This window comes from Alexandromys fortis, unplaced genomic scaffold (assembly GCF_014885135.2).
Source record: "Alexandromys fortis isolate MF-2015 unplaced genomic scaffold, M_Fortis_MF-2015_v1.1 scaffold_34, whole genome shotgun sequence".
Classification (NCBI taxonomy): Eukaryota; Metazoa; Chordata; class Mammalia; order Rodentia; family Cricetidae; genus Alexandromys; species Alexandromys fortis.
This window is the reverse complement of record NW_026067933.1, coordinates 12342951-12363631: the sequence shown is the minus strand read 5'-3', so window position 1 is coordinate 12363631 and position 20681 is coordinate 12342951. Positions and strand designations below refer to the sequence as shown.

The following is a 20681-nucleotide window of genomic DNA, read 5'->3' as shown; positions in this document are numbered from 1 at the left end:
TAAAGAAACTGCCTAGGCCCCTTGATAGGCCAACCCTTAGGTGGGTGGAGTAAACAGAAGAGAATGCTGGGAGAAAGAAACTGGAACTAATGGGTCAGGCAGTGTTTAAAAGAATACAGTTTCTGTGTAATTATTTCGGGCATCAGCTAGCCATGCGGGCGGCCAGGTGCCGGGGACGCAGCCCTGCCGCTCGTAATGCTACACCCTTTCCTCTAAAATCTCTGTGTCCCTGGATAATAACCAAAAGAGTTGCATCTGTCACTCACTCCTCCCTCAGTCTTTACACAGATATTATGTAGCCTCTTTCTATCTAGACGAGAGGCATGATAGAAAGACTTTAAAAATCTTCCATTGTTCTGCCTGGGAGGAAAGAGGCCCTGCATAGTAATCTTGTGTCCCTCAGGCACATCTATCAAAATACACAAAACATCTTTTTGGCACCATGGAGCTCCTCATCATGTTTCTCTCTACCACATGGTGATCTATTAAGTGGAAGACATATGTGTCACACTTCTGTATGCTGTGCTTCTAGTACTCCATGCAGCGTGATGCATAGATACTGAAGGAACAAGTGAATAGAAGATCATGCAAGTAAGTGACCTGAATTAGTTAAATGCAACACAAAGCATAGCAACAAGTGGGAGCTTTTACCATGGCATATGTTCCCATCCCCATGAAATCCTTTTGGACATGAGCCACAATGGTAGGAGCCAAAGACATTGATGCACTCCACACCTGGGACACAAGGCCAAGATTCACACTCATCAACATCTTTCTCACAGTTCTTGCCTATAGGAAAAACAGACCAATAGTTCAAATTATTTATTTTGAAATCCAGTATATGTTTAACATCCCACTCTTTGGTTACTTACACTCCCATTTTATTCCACTGAAATTTTATACATAGCTTAGTATGTAGACTAGGCTGTCATGGAACTAGCTGTGTATCTCATGTTAACCTAAAATGTGTGATACTCCTGCTTCTTGAGTTCTGGGATTGCAAACACATACCACCACACCTGTCAGGTTCTCTACTCTTTCTTTAGAGAATCCAAGCATCTGGCGTGGAAATAATTTACTTTTTATTTTAAAACTGCTATGAAATCTAGTATAAAACCATTAACACTTCCTTTAATAGCAAACTCAGGTATTCATACACACAAATCTGTTTTTCTATACAGAAGACGAGTATTCTCATCACTAGAGAGGACAAGGTATGTGGATCTGTCTCAAGAAACAGGCTATTAATATTCGAGCTCAGAATTGCAGTATATAACATATAATTCTATACTATATATACTTTTTGTTTAAAACTCTAACTTTTGGAACATTGCTCACTTAGGCTAAAAATATGTCATTCAGTCAAATTACAGAACTTTGAAATTTTTAATGTTACATGCTAAAATGTAAAAATTTTCTCAATAAGGTATTTTGAGATGATATAGTGCCCTTTGATGAGCTTAACATCTTATTTGAATGAATAAATTCATATTATGATTAGATACTATCTCTTGTTACATATATATTTCTGAGACAATATTTGAACATTTTCAAATACAGTCTGTAACAAAACACAAAAGAAATATCTACTTTCATATGTCTAAGTGATAATTTTAAAATCATAAAAAAATTAAAAGACAAGTAAATATTTTTTTCTGTTCATATAGTTTAAAACTGATATATTTTTGGAAAAGTCAGTTTAATGACTATATTAATCTAATAAGTACATCTCTATAAATGAAGAGCTATTTATATAAGTAAAACCTTTGACTATTTGCTAAAATTAAGGCTTATTAAGTTTACATGTTATTTCTGGAACCAGACATTTTAGGACAAGTAATGAATTAGGGGGTATGCTAGCATTTCATTTGTTTCCATTTCTGATTTAACCGTGATACCTCTAAGTAAGTTATTAATGGAGCATTTGTTACATGATAATACTTGTATTCTCCCTGAAATAATTGTTATTATATATATATATGTTTCTTTTTTTAACAAAATAAAGTACAATAAGATAAAACAAAACCATCACATTGAAGCTGGACAAGGCAAAGCCACAGAAGAAAATGAACCCCTAAGAAAAGGCACAGGAATCAAAGACCCATTCATTCACACATTCAGTATTCCCACAAAAATACCAAACTTGAAGCTGTAAAATATACACAGAGAACTTGATACCGACTTATGTAGGCCCTGTTCTGCCTGCTTCAGTCTTTGTGAGTTCATAAGAGCTTTGCTCAGTTGATTTAGAGGACCTTGTCCTCCTGGTGGCCTCCGTCCCCTCTGTCTCCCACACTCCTCCTGCCTCCTTGTCCACAGTGTTTCCTGATCTGTTATATTTTAATATCAATATGTTTAAATGTTTTTTTACTTTCAAATTAGATGTAGAAATGCCTATAAAATACAATTGAGTTTCCTTGACTGCTGTAAGATTTACAATTAGACAAAATTGCAAGAATATATGAACACAAAATTGCAAAAGTATAAGAACGTAATTAAAAACAATCAAAAATATGATGTAATATAATAAGGATATTAGCAGTGTGCATTATGTGATACTTTTGGCCAGACTTTAAAAAATATGCATCAAAATCTTAAGAACATAGATTTGCATGGCTCCACAAATAATATTTTAAGGAGCGCGTCCTTCATTCACATTTTCATTTGGTTCATAATGAACCCACACTGACCTGTGAGCCCAGGAGGACAGGCACACGAGTAACTGTTTAAGTCTCTAATACATTTGCCAGGGTCGCAGGGGTTTGGCTGGCACCCACTGGCATCAACTTCACAAAGGCGGCCATGGAAACCAGGCAAGCAGACACACAGGTATGCTCCACTTCCTGGAGGAAATTTCCCATCAGACTCACAGGAGCCTCCATTCAAGCAGTCGCAAGGCTTCACAGTCACCTATAAAAGGCAAATAACAAATGCTTTATTTCTAATGGAATTATGTTTAGCTAATGCTAAACATGAAATCATGAGCGGCATGAGGGCCTATGTACAGGTATAATCAAATTACATATTTCTGCAAAATGCTTGTTTAAAAGTTATGTCCACTCTTGAGAGTACAACTAAAATATATGTGCTAGGGGGAGTACTTTTAGAATATTCCCAGTAGAACAATTTATTTTTACTTTCTAATTTTTCAAATAGATTCTATTTGGTTCAGAGTGACCTTTGACCTCCTTCCTCAGCTTTCCAAGTACAGATATTTTTAGGCATGTAATAGCATACTTCATAGCTAGAATGATCAATTTCTATAATGCAAACAGAACTCTAGGAAACAAAATCAGAAACATTAAAGATAGTTAGCACCCATGTATATCCAGTTTAAGAGCAGACCATAATAACTTCAGTTTCCAAGTTATTATGACCAAACACAATTACTTTTCATCACGTGTCTATGTGAAAGTGTACATGACAAACTTCAAACCCACATGCACAACACAGAGTTTATAAGCCTGGCATACTACATATATCAATAAAAAAGTTGTCAATTAGTTCTTTCATGCATTTTTTTTATATTTTTGGTTTCTAAATCAGCATCCAAGAATCTTTCATTTGAAGAAAAAAAATATAATTATCAATCTCATTTTAGTCAGGACTTTCCTGGGAGTGGCAATGAGTGAGATTCTCATCCTTGTCTATCATGGACAGAGTACAATGTTTGCTTTCAGTTTAGACCCATAAGAATGTCTCTAAGGTGCTATGCTCTTACAAGCAACACTCCAAGATGCAACATTTAGTGACTTCCTTGATTTTTGACATTAAGACTCTGTCTTAGGCTTGGATTTAAGATGAAATGGTGGTATTTGTAAAAGAGGCAGTGATGTATATAATTACGGCTATGACCTCCATTGTGACTGTAGTTTCAGCCTCGCAGTCATCCTTAAGATGGACAGTGAATCTCTGAGGAGTCAGTGACTCTGTTTTCCATGTAAGAAGTCCTTCAGAGGAGATGCTTGCTCCATCAGGACCAGAATCCAGTGTAAAATGTATCTCAGAACCTTCCGGATCCCAGGCCATTAACTGGTATTCAAAGTCTTCTCCGTAAAATACCTGTAATGTGCCTTGCAGTGCCTGTATCACAGGGGGCTGGTTATCTGCAACAGAGAAAGTCAGAAGGGAGAGAAACGTGATTATGATAGTTCCCACCGAGACACGTGTCTAATAAGAACTTAATTCTGATTAAAGTTTTATTAACTGCCCTGTTGGTGATCTTGTTATTTAAATGTTATTCCATTCTGTGTAAATATAAAAGTAACCAGCAGGTTTATGGTCAGTTTAGCAAAGCAAATCTGTAAATACTTTGGATACTGCATAAGACATACAGGCAGCTTTCCTCTCTTTGGGTTGGAGACATTCCTCTTTTGTCTTAAATAACTCTGTGTTTAACATTCCACTTTTTAGGGATCCCGGGTGCTCTTAGACCGTCACTCTGTGTGTGCTCACTCTTTCAACTTCACTTTCTCTCTTGCCACCGCCCATTACTTCCTGTGATTATACCCTTCAATCTGGACCTTAAGGTTTCTTTATTCTACATGTACCCTACTTGTAACCATTGGGAGCAAACAGTCAGACTAAACTCCTGTTCCTCTGAGCCTCTTCCAGTGGCCAAACTCACACTCCAGTGGAGCTGTGTCAGGAACAGGGAATGTTTCCCTTACATGCTGAAGACATCTCAAAATGTAGTTTAAGCTGTTTTATATTTTAGTGTGTACTTTCCTCATCTACTAGCTAAGCAGAAGTAAGAGAGCAACTTCACCATGGCATCTGGGTTTGCAAGCACATCATGTGTACACAGGACACACCGATGCCAAGAAACCCTGGTTCCAACTCCCCATCTTTCCCTGTATACTTCAAAAGCAGCCTCATAGTGATCTTATTCCCCTCATCCTCCACATGAGATTTATTGTAAGAATCCTTATGTCATTGAATACTATGGCTTATTCACAGATATGTCATACTAAAGCCTTTAAAAGACAGACTCCAACTCAGAAGGTTGTCTCCATTTTCTTTATCTCTTTCACCATTTTCCCTCAAATTTTCATTGGCTTTGGCTTTAAATTTTGTTCCTATGTGGTGAATATGATGTTATCTAACAAAGCAATGAAGTTTACATTTATAGTGACATGTGTAATATCACAAACTGCTGTGTAAATATAAAGTTTATTACCTATATAAAAAGTATATAGTCTCTGAGAATCTTGTCTTACTACATCTTAGTTACTAGCCCATGCAACTAATAATATCTGATAAAGACATGAGCAAAGAACTCACTCATACAGAACTACCGTAGTACTTGGGAAAGTGAAGAAGCTGTGCCATATGACTACAATTTGAATTAAATAGTGTATACTAAATGTATTTGTACACAGGACTATCGTCATAGAATTACATAAGAAGGGCACTGAAAGGCACACTACAGAGTACTGAGTCTAAATACCTTAAATAATAAAAGATAAATTCATATATGTTGGAACTGAAATTGCTGAATTCTTTGTCTTAAAACTGAACAGAGTAAAGCTAGACTTAGAAAATGTTGTGTACCTGAAATAAAAATTCCCATTTCTTTCTTCCATGAACAATTATTTCTTCACTATTAAACATTAAAATATATCTTATAATATTACAACATGATGATAAAAATTATGTATAGTCATGTACCATTTAACATTAAAATAAGTTCTAAGAAATACATTGTTAATCAGTTTTATCATGGTACCATCATGGAATGTATAGTCACAAATTTTGACAGCTATAAAATCACTTTGTGATATAAACACATGTTAACTCTATTGTTAACAAAGATAATATTTGGTGTTTGGGGTCATGTATAAAAACATACTCCTGTTGGGCAGTGGTGGTGCACACCTTTAATCCCAGCACTCGGGAGGCAGAGGCAGGCGGATCTCTGTGAGTTCAAGGCCAGCCTGATCTCCAAGAGCTAGAACAAAAAAAAAAAAAAAAAAAAAAAAAAAAAAAAAAAAAAAAAAAAAAAAAAAAAAAAAAAAAAACAAACAAACAAACAAAAAAAACCTCCTGCCTTTTGTTTTCTTAAAGCCATTAAATTTATAAAGTAACAAAAGATGTTAAATTAAATACATTGTTCATCTACCTGAAATCCATCAGTATCTGTTATGGTTTAAAATCACTTTAAAACTTTTGGGTAAAAAATAGTAAAATTAATGAAGAACTTACTTTCCAAAAATGACCAAGTTGAATTTGATATTTGGGGTCTACAAACCAAACAAGAGCTGGTAGAGTTTTTATCCCCTTCATTGTAGCAGAGACCATTAATAACACAAACATTATCCTAGTGAAATTTGAAAAAAGAAAATATTACTAAGACGTCCCATGGCTAACACATAGAAACTAGAAACAGAAAGACAGCAGAGCGTTTATTTGGATTAGGAAAGAGTTTTCATAAACTCAACACAAACACATCTTTGAAAATTGTTCATTGTATGTAAAAAAACAATGGAACCAATTAATTTAGAGGAATAAGAAAATGCAGGCAAGCCAGGCAGTGGTGGCTCACACCTTAAATCACAGTATTCGGTAAGCAGAGGCAGGCAGATCTCTCTGAGTTCGAGGCCAGTGTGGTCTACAAGAGCTAGTTCCAGGACAGGCTCCAAAGCTACAGAGAAACAGTCTTGAAAAACCAAAAAAAAAATTGCAGGTAAGCCATGAAATACTATCACAAGGCTTATAAGTAACAAACAGGGAGTACAGTCGCCACCTTTGTCTATCAGCTCCTCCTGGCAGTATTTTATTAATAAAGATGGCATTTTTCTGTACATCTGAAAACAGTTATCTTCTGTTTCCCTTTGTAGCCAACTTTGTCCTTTGAATTCTACTACTAGCCCAGATTCATGGCATAATTACCTCCACTTCATAATAGATACAGGTCAAGACATCCCTGAAAGGGAACCTGCCACAGGGAGAAAACAGGGGATGCAGTCATCCATTAACTTACTCAAAAGATTCATATAAAAATGATTACTTATCATTTTTGCTCATTTTGCAACAACTCTATTGATACTACTTACAATGCTGTACAAAACAGAACAAGTAGCTGAAAGGACATGACAACCTTGAAAGTCATCATTGAAAGCCCTTTCAAATAAGCAGAAACAAAATACTTTAGATAAAATAAAAATATTCACTTTTATAGAACTAAAATTTTGTTAGCATAATCTGATTGCTTATCTCAAGAAAAAAATAAAATGTATAAATTGTTTTATGTTCGTATGTGTGGATACTAGTTTTATGTTCTTTGATTTTGAAGAGGTGAATGATATTAGGTCAATGGTGTTCATCAAGTCATCAGTTTTCATGTGAGAAAGCCTTCTAGGCAATGAAAGGGGAAAAACAGAAAACAAACAAAAGCAGTACAACTTTTGGTGAAAGCATTGATACATTTTATAAACCCTTTCTAAATACAAACTATTTGTTACAATAAGGACTAGCTAATCACAAAGACAAATCTTACTGAAAAAATATTATTACTACAGTGGAAATGATGTACATAGAAACACATTAGTCAATGATTCAACATGACTTTCCTTCTCTGGTTCTTTGTGAGAAGTACAGAGAAAAGGGGCTGGGACTCCTGTAGTTCAGGCTTTCCTCCCTGATAGGACAACCTTAAACTTCTGATATTTCTGCCTCCATCTCCCAAGTGATAGAGTTACTTTCACATAACTTCTTTAGTGTTTCATGGAGAAAATATTCTGCCACTTAAGATGCTAAAAGAAGCAACATTTTCCTTGTTACATCCACAAGAGTTACAGGACGATGATTAATTTCAGTCAGACTCATGAAAAAGTGAGGTAGGAATTTGCTGGTGCCATTCTAACAGAAAGTTGGAAAAGTGCCATAATATGCCAAAGACATGTGATGCGTGCGTTATATACTATGAAAATAAGATATATACCTTCATAATGCATGAGTCATGCTCCTGGAGTTCACAAATTTGACAAGCGCCATCATATATAGTCATTATCTTGGGATTGCTGAATGCATAACCATCGTTAGATACCTGTGGGATATAGTTTTGCTGTAAGATTATTTCTTCTCCTAACATTGCCTCATCAATCCACCAGGAAACTTTGTTTATGCATAAATGACAACTTTTATTTGTTACCTTTAATTGCAACTTTGCAAAGAACTTCTCCCCCATGAGATCCATAGTATCAAAATGCTGGCTATTAGTGGGTAGTTGACAATCAACTGCACTGCTGTCTTGAAAGACTGTCTGTGTGTAGACACTTGCTCCAAGCACCCATTCGCTGCCATTATACTGAAGGTGCAATAAAAAGTCAATTAACTACTTCTAAATCATAGAAGTACTTTTGTTACTAAATTACCTATGGTCACCATAGAAATTTAAAATATATGTATGTACACACATACACACACACACATATATAATGGGATATATAATTAGAAAATCATCACATTAAAATAAGTTTTATTCAGAATAATAAAAATTTATACATCATATAATTTGGCAAACCTTCTCTCAAAACATGCATTACTGATAGGTTCAATCCAAAAGAGTTGCCAAGGTTGGTCATAAATAATTATTCACCAAACAATAGATTTCAGAACAAGAGGAAAAAGAGTGGAAACCATAGTTAGCACATAGTAGATAGGTTTTCCTGAGAGTCTCTTCTCCAAAACTTGTCCTGTTCATCCCCTGGAATATCTCTCAAGTTGGTACCCAGTGTGCTTTCACGCTGTTATTTGACTATTGACTGGTCCAGAGGAATAACTAAGATGAGTCAGTGCTTCAACTATTTAAAACATTTTATCCTTATGCCAGAGGATCTGTGGCCAGCCTACATATAATGGATTACATTTAAAGATACAAAAGTATGGGATGATGAATATGTTTTTAAATAAAGTTAAAATGAAGCCTAAAAACAATAGTAGGATGAAAAATAGATGTGCACATATATATAATTGCATGCATATTAATTTTTCATGGTGTCTAAGTCCCAAGTTGAAGGTTTTCTCCCCGGAGGATTCATCTACATTCTTTTCTTTGGTTCTTTAAGAAATATACTATCCTTAGTAAAATGCCTCACTTTTCTCAAGCTAGTGTATGTCATTTGAGTAGAATTCTAGCCAGTTTATCCTATTTAATACCACAGGATGTCATGTTTAAGTTAAATTTGGGCTATTATTTTATATACTGTAAAATGTTTCTGTGCATGAAGAGGAGAAGACAGATTTTTTTTCTGAACATTGATAACTATACCAAAAATTAGAAGGATGTATTTTGTTGACAACATCTGAATTCATATTTATAAAAATACATTTTGATTGCACAAAGATTCAAACATGTCGTATTGGTCATACAACTTAATAGTGCCTCAGCATTTAGGTCAGCAGGAAAGAGCAAAGACAGAGACATCACTCCAGTTTGTGTGGAATAGTTTGCCTAGGTTTGAAGACTTGGTGATTGACAGCCTGAAGTTGTGCAGATATCTATAGTCATGGAGGAGCAGTCTGTTAGTTCTGTCAGTGGTTCCTCTAGCAGAGGAGGAATGAAAGGAATGTCTTAAGACTGTCATTATAGCTATCCTTAAGGAATGTAAGCAACACAGAGAAACCCTGTCTGGTAGGGGAGGAATGTAGAATCTCTTGATTTCTTATATGAAACCAGGCTGCAGCCAATGACTATCCTTAAGATAAAAGTTCTACCCCTCTACAAAAATGTCGACCAAAAGTGATGACTAAATATGCTTCTATATACTTCATATTCTATATTTTGTGTCTATTGTGTGCTGAGGATATTCTTTTTAATTTAAATAGTTTAACTTTTGAGACTTTCTTACATGTGTACTGTATTTAAACCATATCCATCCAATCCTATGTGTTAAACTTTATACACATATACACATACACACATATACACACTGGTATTCTAATGAAGAAAAACACAACAGAAAAGACAAAAGACTATACCATTTTGTAATGATAACTGAGATTGAAATAAGGTATACTACAAAAGCTCCACATCTAATCTAGTCAAGGATGACAAAATAGGTTTATATATTTGGGATGTGAAACTGGGTTTTATTTGTGAAAAACAATGGGTAGGGAAAGGATACTAAGGTGAACCCATGCCATTCCATTAGGATAAGAGACACTGCTGTCAGCTCCTGAAGATAGTAGATTAGAAAGATGCTAAGTAGATAGAAGGAGATGATGAAGGTAGATGATAGATACATAGATGAAAGACAAATAGATGGATAGATGATAAAAAGATGATAGATGACTGAGAGACGTGTATGCATGCTTTATCCATTGACAGCATTTAGGAGCAGTGACTAGCTGTAACAAACAATGAAGCTAGGAGAAGACATCAGCTTAAGGGATGTCTGTACCATCCATTCAAATGAAGCCTGAGACTTTCAAAAAAATCCCAAAGACTATAGCTTCATGATTTTTTCAATTGTGCCAAATTATACTGGATAAAGAGTGAGTCAAGAAAGCCTTTAAAACCCACTTTGGACAGGATTTATGCTTGGATGTTAAGATTAGGCCTAGCTAGTTGTTTTTCAACGCCAAGTAGACAGCCATATAAACATATATGTACAAGCAACATTAAATGAGCTCTTATTTGAAAGCTATGAAACAATAGTTTTAAAAATCGGAGACCAGAAATTTGAGAAGGAGCAGAGAGAGTCATATAGGAAAAGTTTGATATAGGAGAAGGAGAGCAAAGCTATGTAACTATATTTCAATTTTTAAAATTAGGGCTAGCAGAGACTGATTCAACTTCAGTATAACATAAATATTTCTTACATAGGACAACCATGGGTTACTTCTTTTCTCTTACAAGCCACTATAATGTTTAGGGAATTCAAAAATTCCATGTCAGATGTTTGAAAGGGAGAGACGTGAAAATCATAGCACATAAAATACATCTCAAAGTAAGCACAAGAAGTACTTTCCAAGAGACTATAAATTTGTAAAATTTTCTGTTCAATCATTATGGTTACATGATCTCATGTTATCAATTCTGTCAAGGCCACGTGTTACTCCACTGATACTGAAACCCTAGAGTAGCTGTGCCTGACAGAATGGTGTGAGCATCCTTGTGCAATAACAACGTAAGTAAAACATATGCAACAATTATTTCCTTCAGTAAACTCTCAGTGTCAGATTCACACTTCACTTTAGCACCTTAGAGATAAGGTAAGAAGGCAAAAATATGGTGGACTCTTTTATGTTTTCAACTTGTCCAAATGAACACCCAAATTTAAAAACATGTTCTTATAATGAGTTTTACTTGAATAAAGAAGAGGAAGATCATATAATTCACAAAAAGTTGCATAAGGGTATGCTCTCATTCAACAGAATAATGTTCTGCTTCTGTAGCCTTGAGAAACAAACACTGATAGGGGATGGACTGGGAGTATGGTAGAGTCTGAAATCCATAGCAATGGAGATGTGAACAGTGAGCACAGTTATCCCCATGTCCACGTTGTAAAGGCATATCAGGGAGCTCCATCGCCTACACGCCCTGCCAGATACCCTGCCTGAAAACCATTGCCATCCACTGTGCTTTCCAGCTCAAGAAAGGAAGACACTTCCATAGAAAAGTTTGATATTCTTTTACTTTTTATCAATCATTACTGAAAATCATGACTCCATGCCCCCAAAAGATATAAAACACTTAGCAAAGCTCACAGGGTAGTTTTTCTGAAAAAGCAGCTTGGCCATTTTCCCATTTTTTTTTTCCAGTGGGTTGAACATCCTGGGATCATGTTGGTATCTGGTAGACAAAAATTAACCTAAAGAAATCATAACTAAATTATTTTAAACACTGCATCTGTAGTCTGTGCTTATCATACCTCTAGCTTAGTAACTTCACACTTGATGTAAGGTGATTCTTTGAAGCCTTGACCAAAAACTCTCACTGTAACACAATTCTGCTTCTGAATATCACAGAATCCGGCATTCTCAAGCTCTGTAATTTCAGGAGCTATATCTTTAGAAAAGAAAATGACAATAAGCAGTGCTTGCTTTGTGAATTACAGTTAAAAAAAAAACCTCTGCATTATTATCTTGAAAGTCTAAATTAAAAGCATTGGTCAAATAACATTTCAAAATAAACTCACAACATTATTTATAGTAATTAATCACTTAAACATTTAATAACATTGTTTTAAAGAGCTATCATTAACCATTGAAAGAATAGAATTCTCATACTGATAACTCTTAAACACAAATTTCACTGATACAGTGAAATTTGTTATCAATAAAAGGTGGATGTTAATAAATTACTACTATCATAAAATAGACCTCCTGGTTTTGCCACATTGGTTTGCGAGAAATAGATGGATTGCAGGTAAAACATGGTGCTGTAATAAAATAGCTTAGTTAGTGATGCAATATTTACATTTCAAAAATTATTTAAGTATTAGAAAAAATATCAAAGTGTGTATGCACTCCTATTCCAAAATCACCCATATTTTTTGTTGTCTGATGAACATACCTGTGAGTTTATTAATACTGGGAGGGAATCCCTCTCTTAGCACTCAGAGGTCATTGGATTTCATGTGGCCTTTCTCTGACTGTGGCCTTAGGGAACACATCTCACCTGCCTCAGAGAAAGCTGCTTGTTAAAATGGAAGTGTGCATGGGAAACAGCTCAGTCATCTCCCAAGTCCTGGCAAAACCTAACTGAATCTAACAGCTAGCCTCAGGGGACAAATTGCAAGCATATGAACTCAGAATTGGCAAAATCCTTATAAAAATTGTATTAGTTTATTCTGTCACATCTGTAACAAATGTCTATTGACTGATATATTTGCATACAGTGTCATTACATGAAGTAAGGGAGTAAACCAAATGAAGCCCCTATATAACTTAAATTTTATCATGGAAAGATTGTTCTAAAAATTAAAAAAAAAACATAAAATGTATAAATGTGTGTTTTCAGTAATGTACAGGAATTTTGTATTAACTGTATTATAGGAGATTTAAAATATGGGGCTGTGTGAGAAAAACTACTAGGAATTTTTTTAAGTAAATACTGAGACAAAAAAGCTCCCAAAATGGATCTAAAGAAAAACAATTTTAAGGAAATTAGTATAATTAGTAGAACAACGTAAAACAGTGCTTAAGATATGCTAAATGATGAGGTCTAGGCAAAAGGTTATTCTCTGAAGACAGGAGCACCCACTGTGTACAAAGACCCTGCGCCTGAGTGGGCCTGGCGGTTTCAGGGAATAGCAACAGAGATGAAAGTAGTTGCAAAGGATCAAGAGCTGTTAGAAAGAGGCCATCAAATGGCAGGGTACTGGTGGAGCAGTTGCAGGGACATCTGCCTTGACTTTGAATAAGATGAATCACTTGGGGAAATCATTAAGATGTACATCATTAACTGACATGCTTTTCACTGTAGACTTAAACACTATGGACAAAGACACTTCCATAATCAGATGCCAACTTCAGTATCAAAGCTTCAGAGCATTTGCCTACCATAGGAGTCACTGCAGTCATAGGAACTGTAGCCTGGGAAGCAGGCGCAGCCCCAGTCCGTACACTGGCCATGGCCGCTGCATAGATTCGGGCATTTTAACACTTGGAGAATGCCTCCTATTGACTTCCTGTATTCTTCTGTGCCGTGATTTCCTTCCTCCAGAACCCTTCTCTCACATTCATTCTCTAACAAGGCCACTCCTGCTTCTGCCCACCTCACGTCGTCCTTCAGCAGAATGTCATTCACACACATGTCTATAGCACTGTTCAGTGTACTGCCAAGAAAGGGAAGGCAGAGCCTCCCGATGCTGGAGTTGACTAGAGTCTGCTGACAGAGAGCCAAGATGCTCAGTTCCGTGAGGCCCGAGGCTGTGGGCCATGAGGGCACAAATTCCTGCTGGATGTCCTCAGTGTGGTCCTCAGGGAAAAAGTAAGAAAACTCTTCCAGGTTGGTTTGTCCGAGACTCTGGAAATCGAACATTGGAAATAAGTCCTTCAAGTTTCGTCGTTTCCGTCTGTTTTGTGGATTGCTCCTGATCTCCCAGGCCTGTGTGTGCCTCTCATTACTGAAAAAATTCAGTGGGTTTTGTGTCTCATTTTTAGGATGCTGCAAACGTAATTCCAGTTCGGTTAGGTTTGTATGGGCTTTTTCTTGGAGTAAAGAATTCAAATTATTTTCTTCCTCGGGTGCATGAGTGCTTGTTTTTCTAACAAGAGATTCTGTGTCGATATATTCAGAGGTGATATCTAGGCCTGGTATCAAGGAAGAGAACTGGATGTCCCTGTGATCTTTGCAGCTGGAAGCCATTTCTAAGCGAGAGCGGCTGTCCAGATGCTGCGAGGCGTTACCCACCAAGCAGCTACAGTAGGATAGTTTCGCCAGAAACTGCTGGGAAGCTGGGCTTTTGTCAAACATGCTTCTTCCTGGTAAAAGCCTTCCAGATGAAAAACAGGATAGTTATTTGAACAAGAATATTTTTTCCACAGATATATTGTGGAAAAGGCAGAATGTTGAGTGACCACTGTTCAAACTTCATAGTAACAGAATAATAAATGAAAAATAGAGTAATTCTCACCTCCATTCATTGATAAATGCAAGAAAATTGTTGGCGTCATGATCAATTGTGATCCCGTTTTTGTCATGGAAATCGTTTTCTGGATTTTCATCGAAAGTGCCACAGAGCCCTAGTGTGTTTCTGTAGTCTAAACTAGGGGCCCTGAGTGTTAGACTCATACCCCAAACACTGAGGTCAGCACGGATGAATGCTCCAGAGGAGAACCAAACCTGAAAGCAATGAAATGGATACTGGAATGGAAGATGCTGAATTCAGTGGGTTAATATATAAGATATAAGAGGGCTGGAGAGATGGCTCAGAGGTTAAGAGCACTGGCTGCTCTTACAAACATCCTGAGTTCAATCCCAGCAACCATATGGTAGGGGAAAAAAGATATAAGAAAGTTATTTGTCCGTACATAAAAAGAATGAAACACTGATATTATTTTACGTGAAAATTTTCATTTAATATTACATTTCAAAGCAATGTATTTTTATAATATGCTGATTTGAAATCTGGTCACAATTTTAATTTTTTTAAAATTTTACTTTCATGTACATGTATGTTTTGCCAGCATGTATGTCTGTGCACCATGTGTGTGCCTGGTACCCTCACAGGAAAAATAGGGTGTCAGATCCTCTGAGACTGGACGTGTAGACAGTTGTGACCCACCATATAGGGGCTGGAAGTTGAATCTGGGTCTTCTGGAAGAGCAGCCAGTGCTCTTAACTATGGAGCCCTCTCTCCAGAGCACATAATTGGGACAAATGATTGGCGACTTCTTTAATAATTTAGATGTGATATTTTATGTGAATAAAGCAGTTAAAACTAGTCAGGGTAAAGTTCATAAAATATTTCAGAGAATAGGGATGCAATATAGAACGGCATTGCCAAGTCATTCATTCACAGTAATAAACATACTTGAGAGGAACACAAGGCCTTGCAGCAAATCAATATTCTTTTGCTGCCTGTAAGTTACAAAGGTTGCCTGGGAAAGTGGCAACAGAGCAAGCAGAGACCAAATGTCCCTAAGAGCCTGTGCCATCTGATTATGAACCACTGTTCCTGGACCCAACAGTGTCTTGAGGGCAACCACCTGGAAGTATAGCTGACAAAATGACTTTTCCTAAAAGCACTGAAGATACATAACCCATGTTTCTTTGTCAGTTTAAACATACTCCTTGTCCTCTTATAAAAATAATGCGGGCAGTGGTGGTGCACACCTTTAATCCTAGCACTTGGGAGGCAGAGGCAGGTGGATCTCCATTAGTTTGAGGCCAATCTGTTCTACAAGATCTAGTTCCAGGACAGGCTCCAAAAGATATAGAGAAACCCTGTCTCGAAAAAACAAATCAAATAATAATAATAATAATAATAATAATAATAATAATAATGTGCATGCATTGTGAAAAATTCTCTTCAACTATAAACAAACTTTCCATTCTTACTCACTAAGATAGTTAAAATCATTCTAAACTCTGCATTTTGCATTTTTGCCTAACAATCAACAAATGCCCACTCCCTCATTTTCTTGACCATAATGTTTTCAACTACGTGTCTCATTTGATTTAGCTTTTGTTAAATTCTCCTCACAGGGAGAGATGCAATGAGCATCACTGAAGTTGACCACATTCTTAACGACAAGCTCCCAGAGTGGAAATTTGATCAGATACACATAGAGTCCCTCAGAAAGGATGAAATTCTTTTTCATTATCTCTACTCTTGAAAATATTATAGAAAAGGTAGAGCTATTTATTTATTCAAATGCTGATGACATATGCTAATGTTTTGTTGATTTTTGTACATTTAGGCATATCTTCAGTGTTATTTTTCTGTAAATTATCTTTTTGTTTTTATTTCCTTATTTCCTTGAGACTGAGTTTTGCTACGGAAGCCAGACTCATTTTGAGTTCACCTTACCTTCTCTTACCGTGGCTTCCAAAGTGTTGGGATAGAGGCATGTGCCACACCTGGTGCTTTTTGATGTTATTCAGCTTTATAACTGACTACTGATTTTATACATACACACACACACAAACATATAATACAAATGTTCTACATACTTACTTGCTATACGTATAGCAAATGTTTTTCTGATCCCTGATTCACATTTGGTTTTGAATGACAGAATTCAGTTAATTAATGCTTTGTTTGCAAGTTATTATTCAGTAATTATTATAAAATTTAACACATTTAAATTTTATTTAAATTCAAATATAGTTACCAAGAATTTACTTTTTGAGAGATGAGAAAGTGAGCATGACCTTAAGATATAAATATCTTGCTCACTGGTCTGAAATAATATCTTTGTAAATATTAGTGATAAAACATTTATAAAACAAAATTTGGGATTTTTTGCCTGGTGATTTTTATGATTATCTCTTTTATATATCTACCAGCTACTGGAGTAGTAGCAGACTCTATTCATCTGAAAACCACTTAACTCTTCTTGAATATTGATTTTTAATTGTCATTTTTACGTAATATACATCTATCAGACACTGCCAAATAGTTTTGTGAATCAATCCACAAAACTGTAACATTAATATGTTTTAAAGGGCCAATTTAGAACTGTTAAAAATGTGTTCCATTTTGAATAGCAGGTTAGAAAAGAAGGTTTCTTCCAATATCTGAGTCATTTTAAAGTCATTTTCTTTCCTTTTTCATATCAGTAAACAAGATATTGTATATATACATGTATATACTGTGTTTTAGCCATACTTATCCATTACCTTCTGTATGCTGTTTTCTTCAACAAACTAATATTAAAACATAACAGTGCTTGATTTGTAAATGATAAAGAGAAAACTATTTTGAATATTAAACTTTGATCTTTGTTCACATACCGTGATTTTTCTTCGTAAATAAGATTCAGTTATTCTAATGTTGCTTGATGATGACTCTGGGCTCTTTACAAATAAATATTGTGGAGATTCATACAAGTGAGCACTGCACATATCAAAAGTAACGATGTCATCTTCTTCTTTCGCAACAAAGCCACAGTTACATGACCCAGGATACTGAAGACTCCCGCAATCCCACTGCCGTACGTGTATTTCAAAATCACGTGACACACTCTTATAAAGTACAAATGTTCCCATCTTGAAGTTATCATATACCCTAGTATGAATAAAAGTCAACTACATTAAAAATCAGGATAAAGTATTATAATGATACAAATGTAATATAAAAAGTTCTTAAATGCATGTATAAGTAGTCAATATATTTGATATGCGACTAAGAAATTTGTATTTTCAGCACCTTCATAATTCTGTAGATTGATTTGTGTTCATGAATAACCCAAAGTGACCATACATACCTTAATTCTTTCCAACAACATTTTTTCTTTCTGCCCACCCATCAGACTTCCTAATTAAAGGCAAACATGTTTGCTGTGTATGCATGCATTTAACTGTTTTTCTTACCAGAAACATTTGTCCAACATGACCACTACTTAATGGCTTTTGATAATCAGACTCTTTTAATTAATCATGAACTCTACCACCATTCTTTTCTACCTGTTTTAATTTTCTTCCTGGCCTGTATTTGCTTCCAACACTGCTTTATGACTGTTGTTATTATTGCTCGTTTTGCTTCTGTATTTCTTCTTCCATCCAAAGTTCATCACCAGGGCAGAGAGAATTATTCTTCATTCACTTCTTAACTTCATTCACTGCCTAACCCTCGGCTCTCAGAACATGCTTGTCACCTGGATCTTTTACAACTAATATTATGGAATGAACACAGATTAAGTACATCACACTCTGCTTTCTTGAGGATTCCTCACTGAGGCCGTAACTCTCCAAAGACAGCCATGAAAGATTTCTGCATACAAGATCAGTCCTGACAGTTTTAAATACTCACCGAAATTTGTGCAGTGCTATTTATAATAGAGGGTTCTAAAACTCTTCACTCAGGAATCATTTTGCTGACAGCTCTCATAGTATGTTTAAAACACTTGTCAGCATGAAAAAAGTTTTGCTAGACAAGGAGTTGTCTTCTTCTTGAAAATACCTTAGCTTCATCAGTTCCTCAGAGGAGCATCTTCAAATTTAAATCCTTCTATTCAGACATTAAAAGCAGTATCACCTTGATCCTTTTTTCATTACTTTAGCTATTTACTACAAAGTCCAGAAATAACTATGAAGAATTTATCATCAATTAAGAGGAATTAGTATTAAGAAAAATAATTCAGATTATTCTGCTATTATGTAAACATACAGCAAAGTAAAATATTCTCAGTGAAAACTGACTCATTATCAAATATAAGTAGCTGGCCAAGCAAAAAAGATTATAGATTATATAGTTGTAACTATAGTCATTCCATCTGCACTTGTAATAGTCCAGATATCCAGGCTCACTAGTTGTCTACATTATTCACCCAGGAGTGAAGTTAAGGCAAAATTATTTAACACAAATACAATAATGTCTAGAGGCAAATCACTGAATGTGCAAATCAAAGACAAAGACAAAGAAGTGATAAAGAGTGTGACATTTAAAACAAAACAGCATAACTAAAGAAAATAAAGAGTATGAAAGGAGAAAAATTAGAATATTACCTGCCATCAAAGGTAATTATGTGTGGGTCAGTAAATGAATAGCAGTAAGCTGATGGGACGTCCTTGACTTTTATCTTCAGAAGAAAAATATGTTTAAAGGTTAACGCTGATTATTGGTTAGTGATATGCAGTAAATTATTGAGCAAGTGCAATTAAAAATAAATCAATTCTTACTTTTATAGTTTCTAAAAATAAATTTATTTTTAAAATAAAAATATCAAGTAATTTTAAAAGGTTTATTTATATATGTAATCAGAATGTATATATACATGTGTATATATGCCAAGTAGGGATAGGTGATGACAGAAACCAGAAGGCGATGTCACAGGCAGTTGTTAGATATCCTGCATGGTGCTAGGAACCAAATTTGGGCCTGCTAGAAGAAAAGAGAGCCCTTGAGCCATCTCTTCAGCCCCACCAAACAAAGAAAACATCGTGGCACAAACATATCCTTTAAAATATTACGTTATTAAGGTTATTTTTCTGATTAGTCACCTGGATGCTGTCTGGAATGTATTTGTCCCACAGGAAATGCTCACTGACAATGGGTTCCACAGTGATGTCTGTGACTCTGTCTCCATCCCGGGAGAAGTCTGTCACAGCAGTGTAGTACACGGCAGCATGGCTACATATTCCATTGCTACAAGAAGAATTCTGGTGAAGGTCCACATGGCAGGAAGATAATGCCAAATTTAAGCCTAGGTGTTCTTTACCTACTTATAGAAAAAAAAACATTAAGTTTTTTTTTGCAGATATGTACAAATCAAATTCATTTACTTGATTAATATGACACATTAAGATTAAAATAATATTCTTAAATAATTTAACAAATATGTTGTAATATTAATCTAAATTAAAATAAAGCTACTGAATTTGTTTAATCTTTATAGATAAATATTAGCTTTAAATATGTTTACACAAATATATATAAACACACTATTTTAAATAAGCTACTAACATGTGTATTAAATGAAATTCAAAAGCAATCAATAATAAAGTTAGGATAAGTTAATAAATATGTTAGTACCATGGTTTCATCAACATTAATTGTATACATAGTCTGATCTATAAACATGCATATTAGGAAGAACACAATATGGGTTTGTCGGTCATGAGTTTTATATATATTCAGAAACTCAAAATGATCCTGTGCTTAAGTAACAAAGAAAAAGGAAAAGAATTTTGAGAAGAAAAAGTAACAGAAAATGAAAACAGAACTTTAAAAAGAGAGATGGCAATCAGGCAGTGGTGGGGCATACTTTTAAGTGCAAGACTCAGGAGAATTCTGCAAGTTTCAGACCAGCCTGGTCTACAAAGCAAGTTCCAAGACAGCCAGAGCTGTTACGTAGAAAAACACTCTCTCAAAAACAAAACAAATAAAAGTTATAGTTAACCTGTGTAATTTCTATTCTTTCTATAAACAAAAAGAACACAGTCCCAAAGTGAATATAAAGAAGTGGGTTTTCAAATCCAACTCAGAACAGAAAAGCCATCCTGAGACTCAAGAAGAAATGAATTCTTAGAATTGTCTTGTCACCCACATAGACTCTACAAGTAT

General features: G+C 35.3%; 1 protein-coding gene across 1 annotated transcript in view; it reads right to left on the bottom strand.

Annotated features, from left to right (window-relative positions):
* The window catches only part of Vwde (von Willebrand factor D and EGF domains), a 57433-nt gene that overhangs the window by 14252 nt on the left and 22500 nt on the right, over positions 1-20681 (bottom strand). Inside the window, exons 8-19 of the mRNA XM_050145878.1 lie at positions 19619-19836; positions 19124-19197; positions 17411-17684; positions 14586-14794; positions 13510-14444; positions 11877-12013; positions 8153-8308; positions 7943-8047; positions 6205-6319; positions 3856-4106; positions 2691-2910; positions 652-789 (exon numbers count right to left, since the gene is read on the bottom strand). Of these exons, the coding sequence (XP_050001835.1) occupies positions 652-789; positions 2691-2910; positions 3856-4106; positions 6205-6319; positions 7943-8047; positions 8153-8308; positions 11877-12013; positions 13510-14444; positions 14586-14794; positions 17411-17684; positions 19124-19197; positions 19619-19836 (2832 nt within the window). The remainder of the gene's footprint in view (positions 1-651; positions 790-2690; positions 2911-3855; positions 4107-6204; positions 6320-7942; positions 8048-8152; positions 8309-11876; positions 12014-13509; positions 14445-14585; positions 14795-17410; positions 17685-19123; positions 19198-19618; positions 19837-20681) is intronic.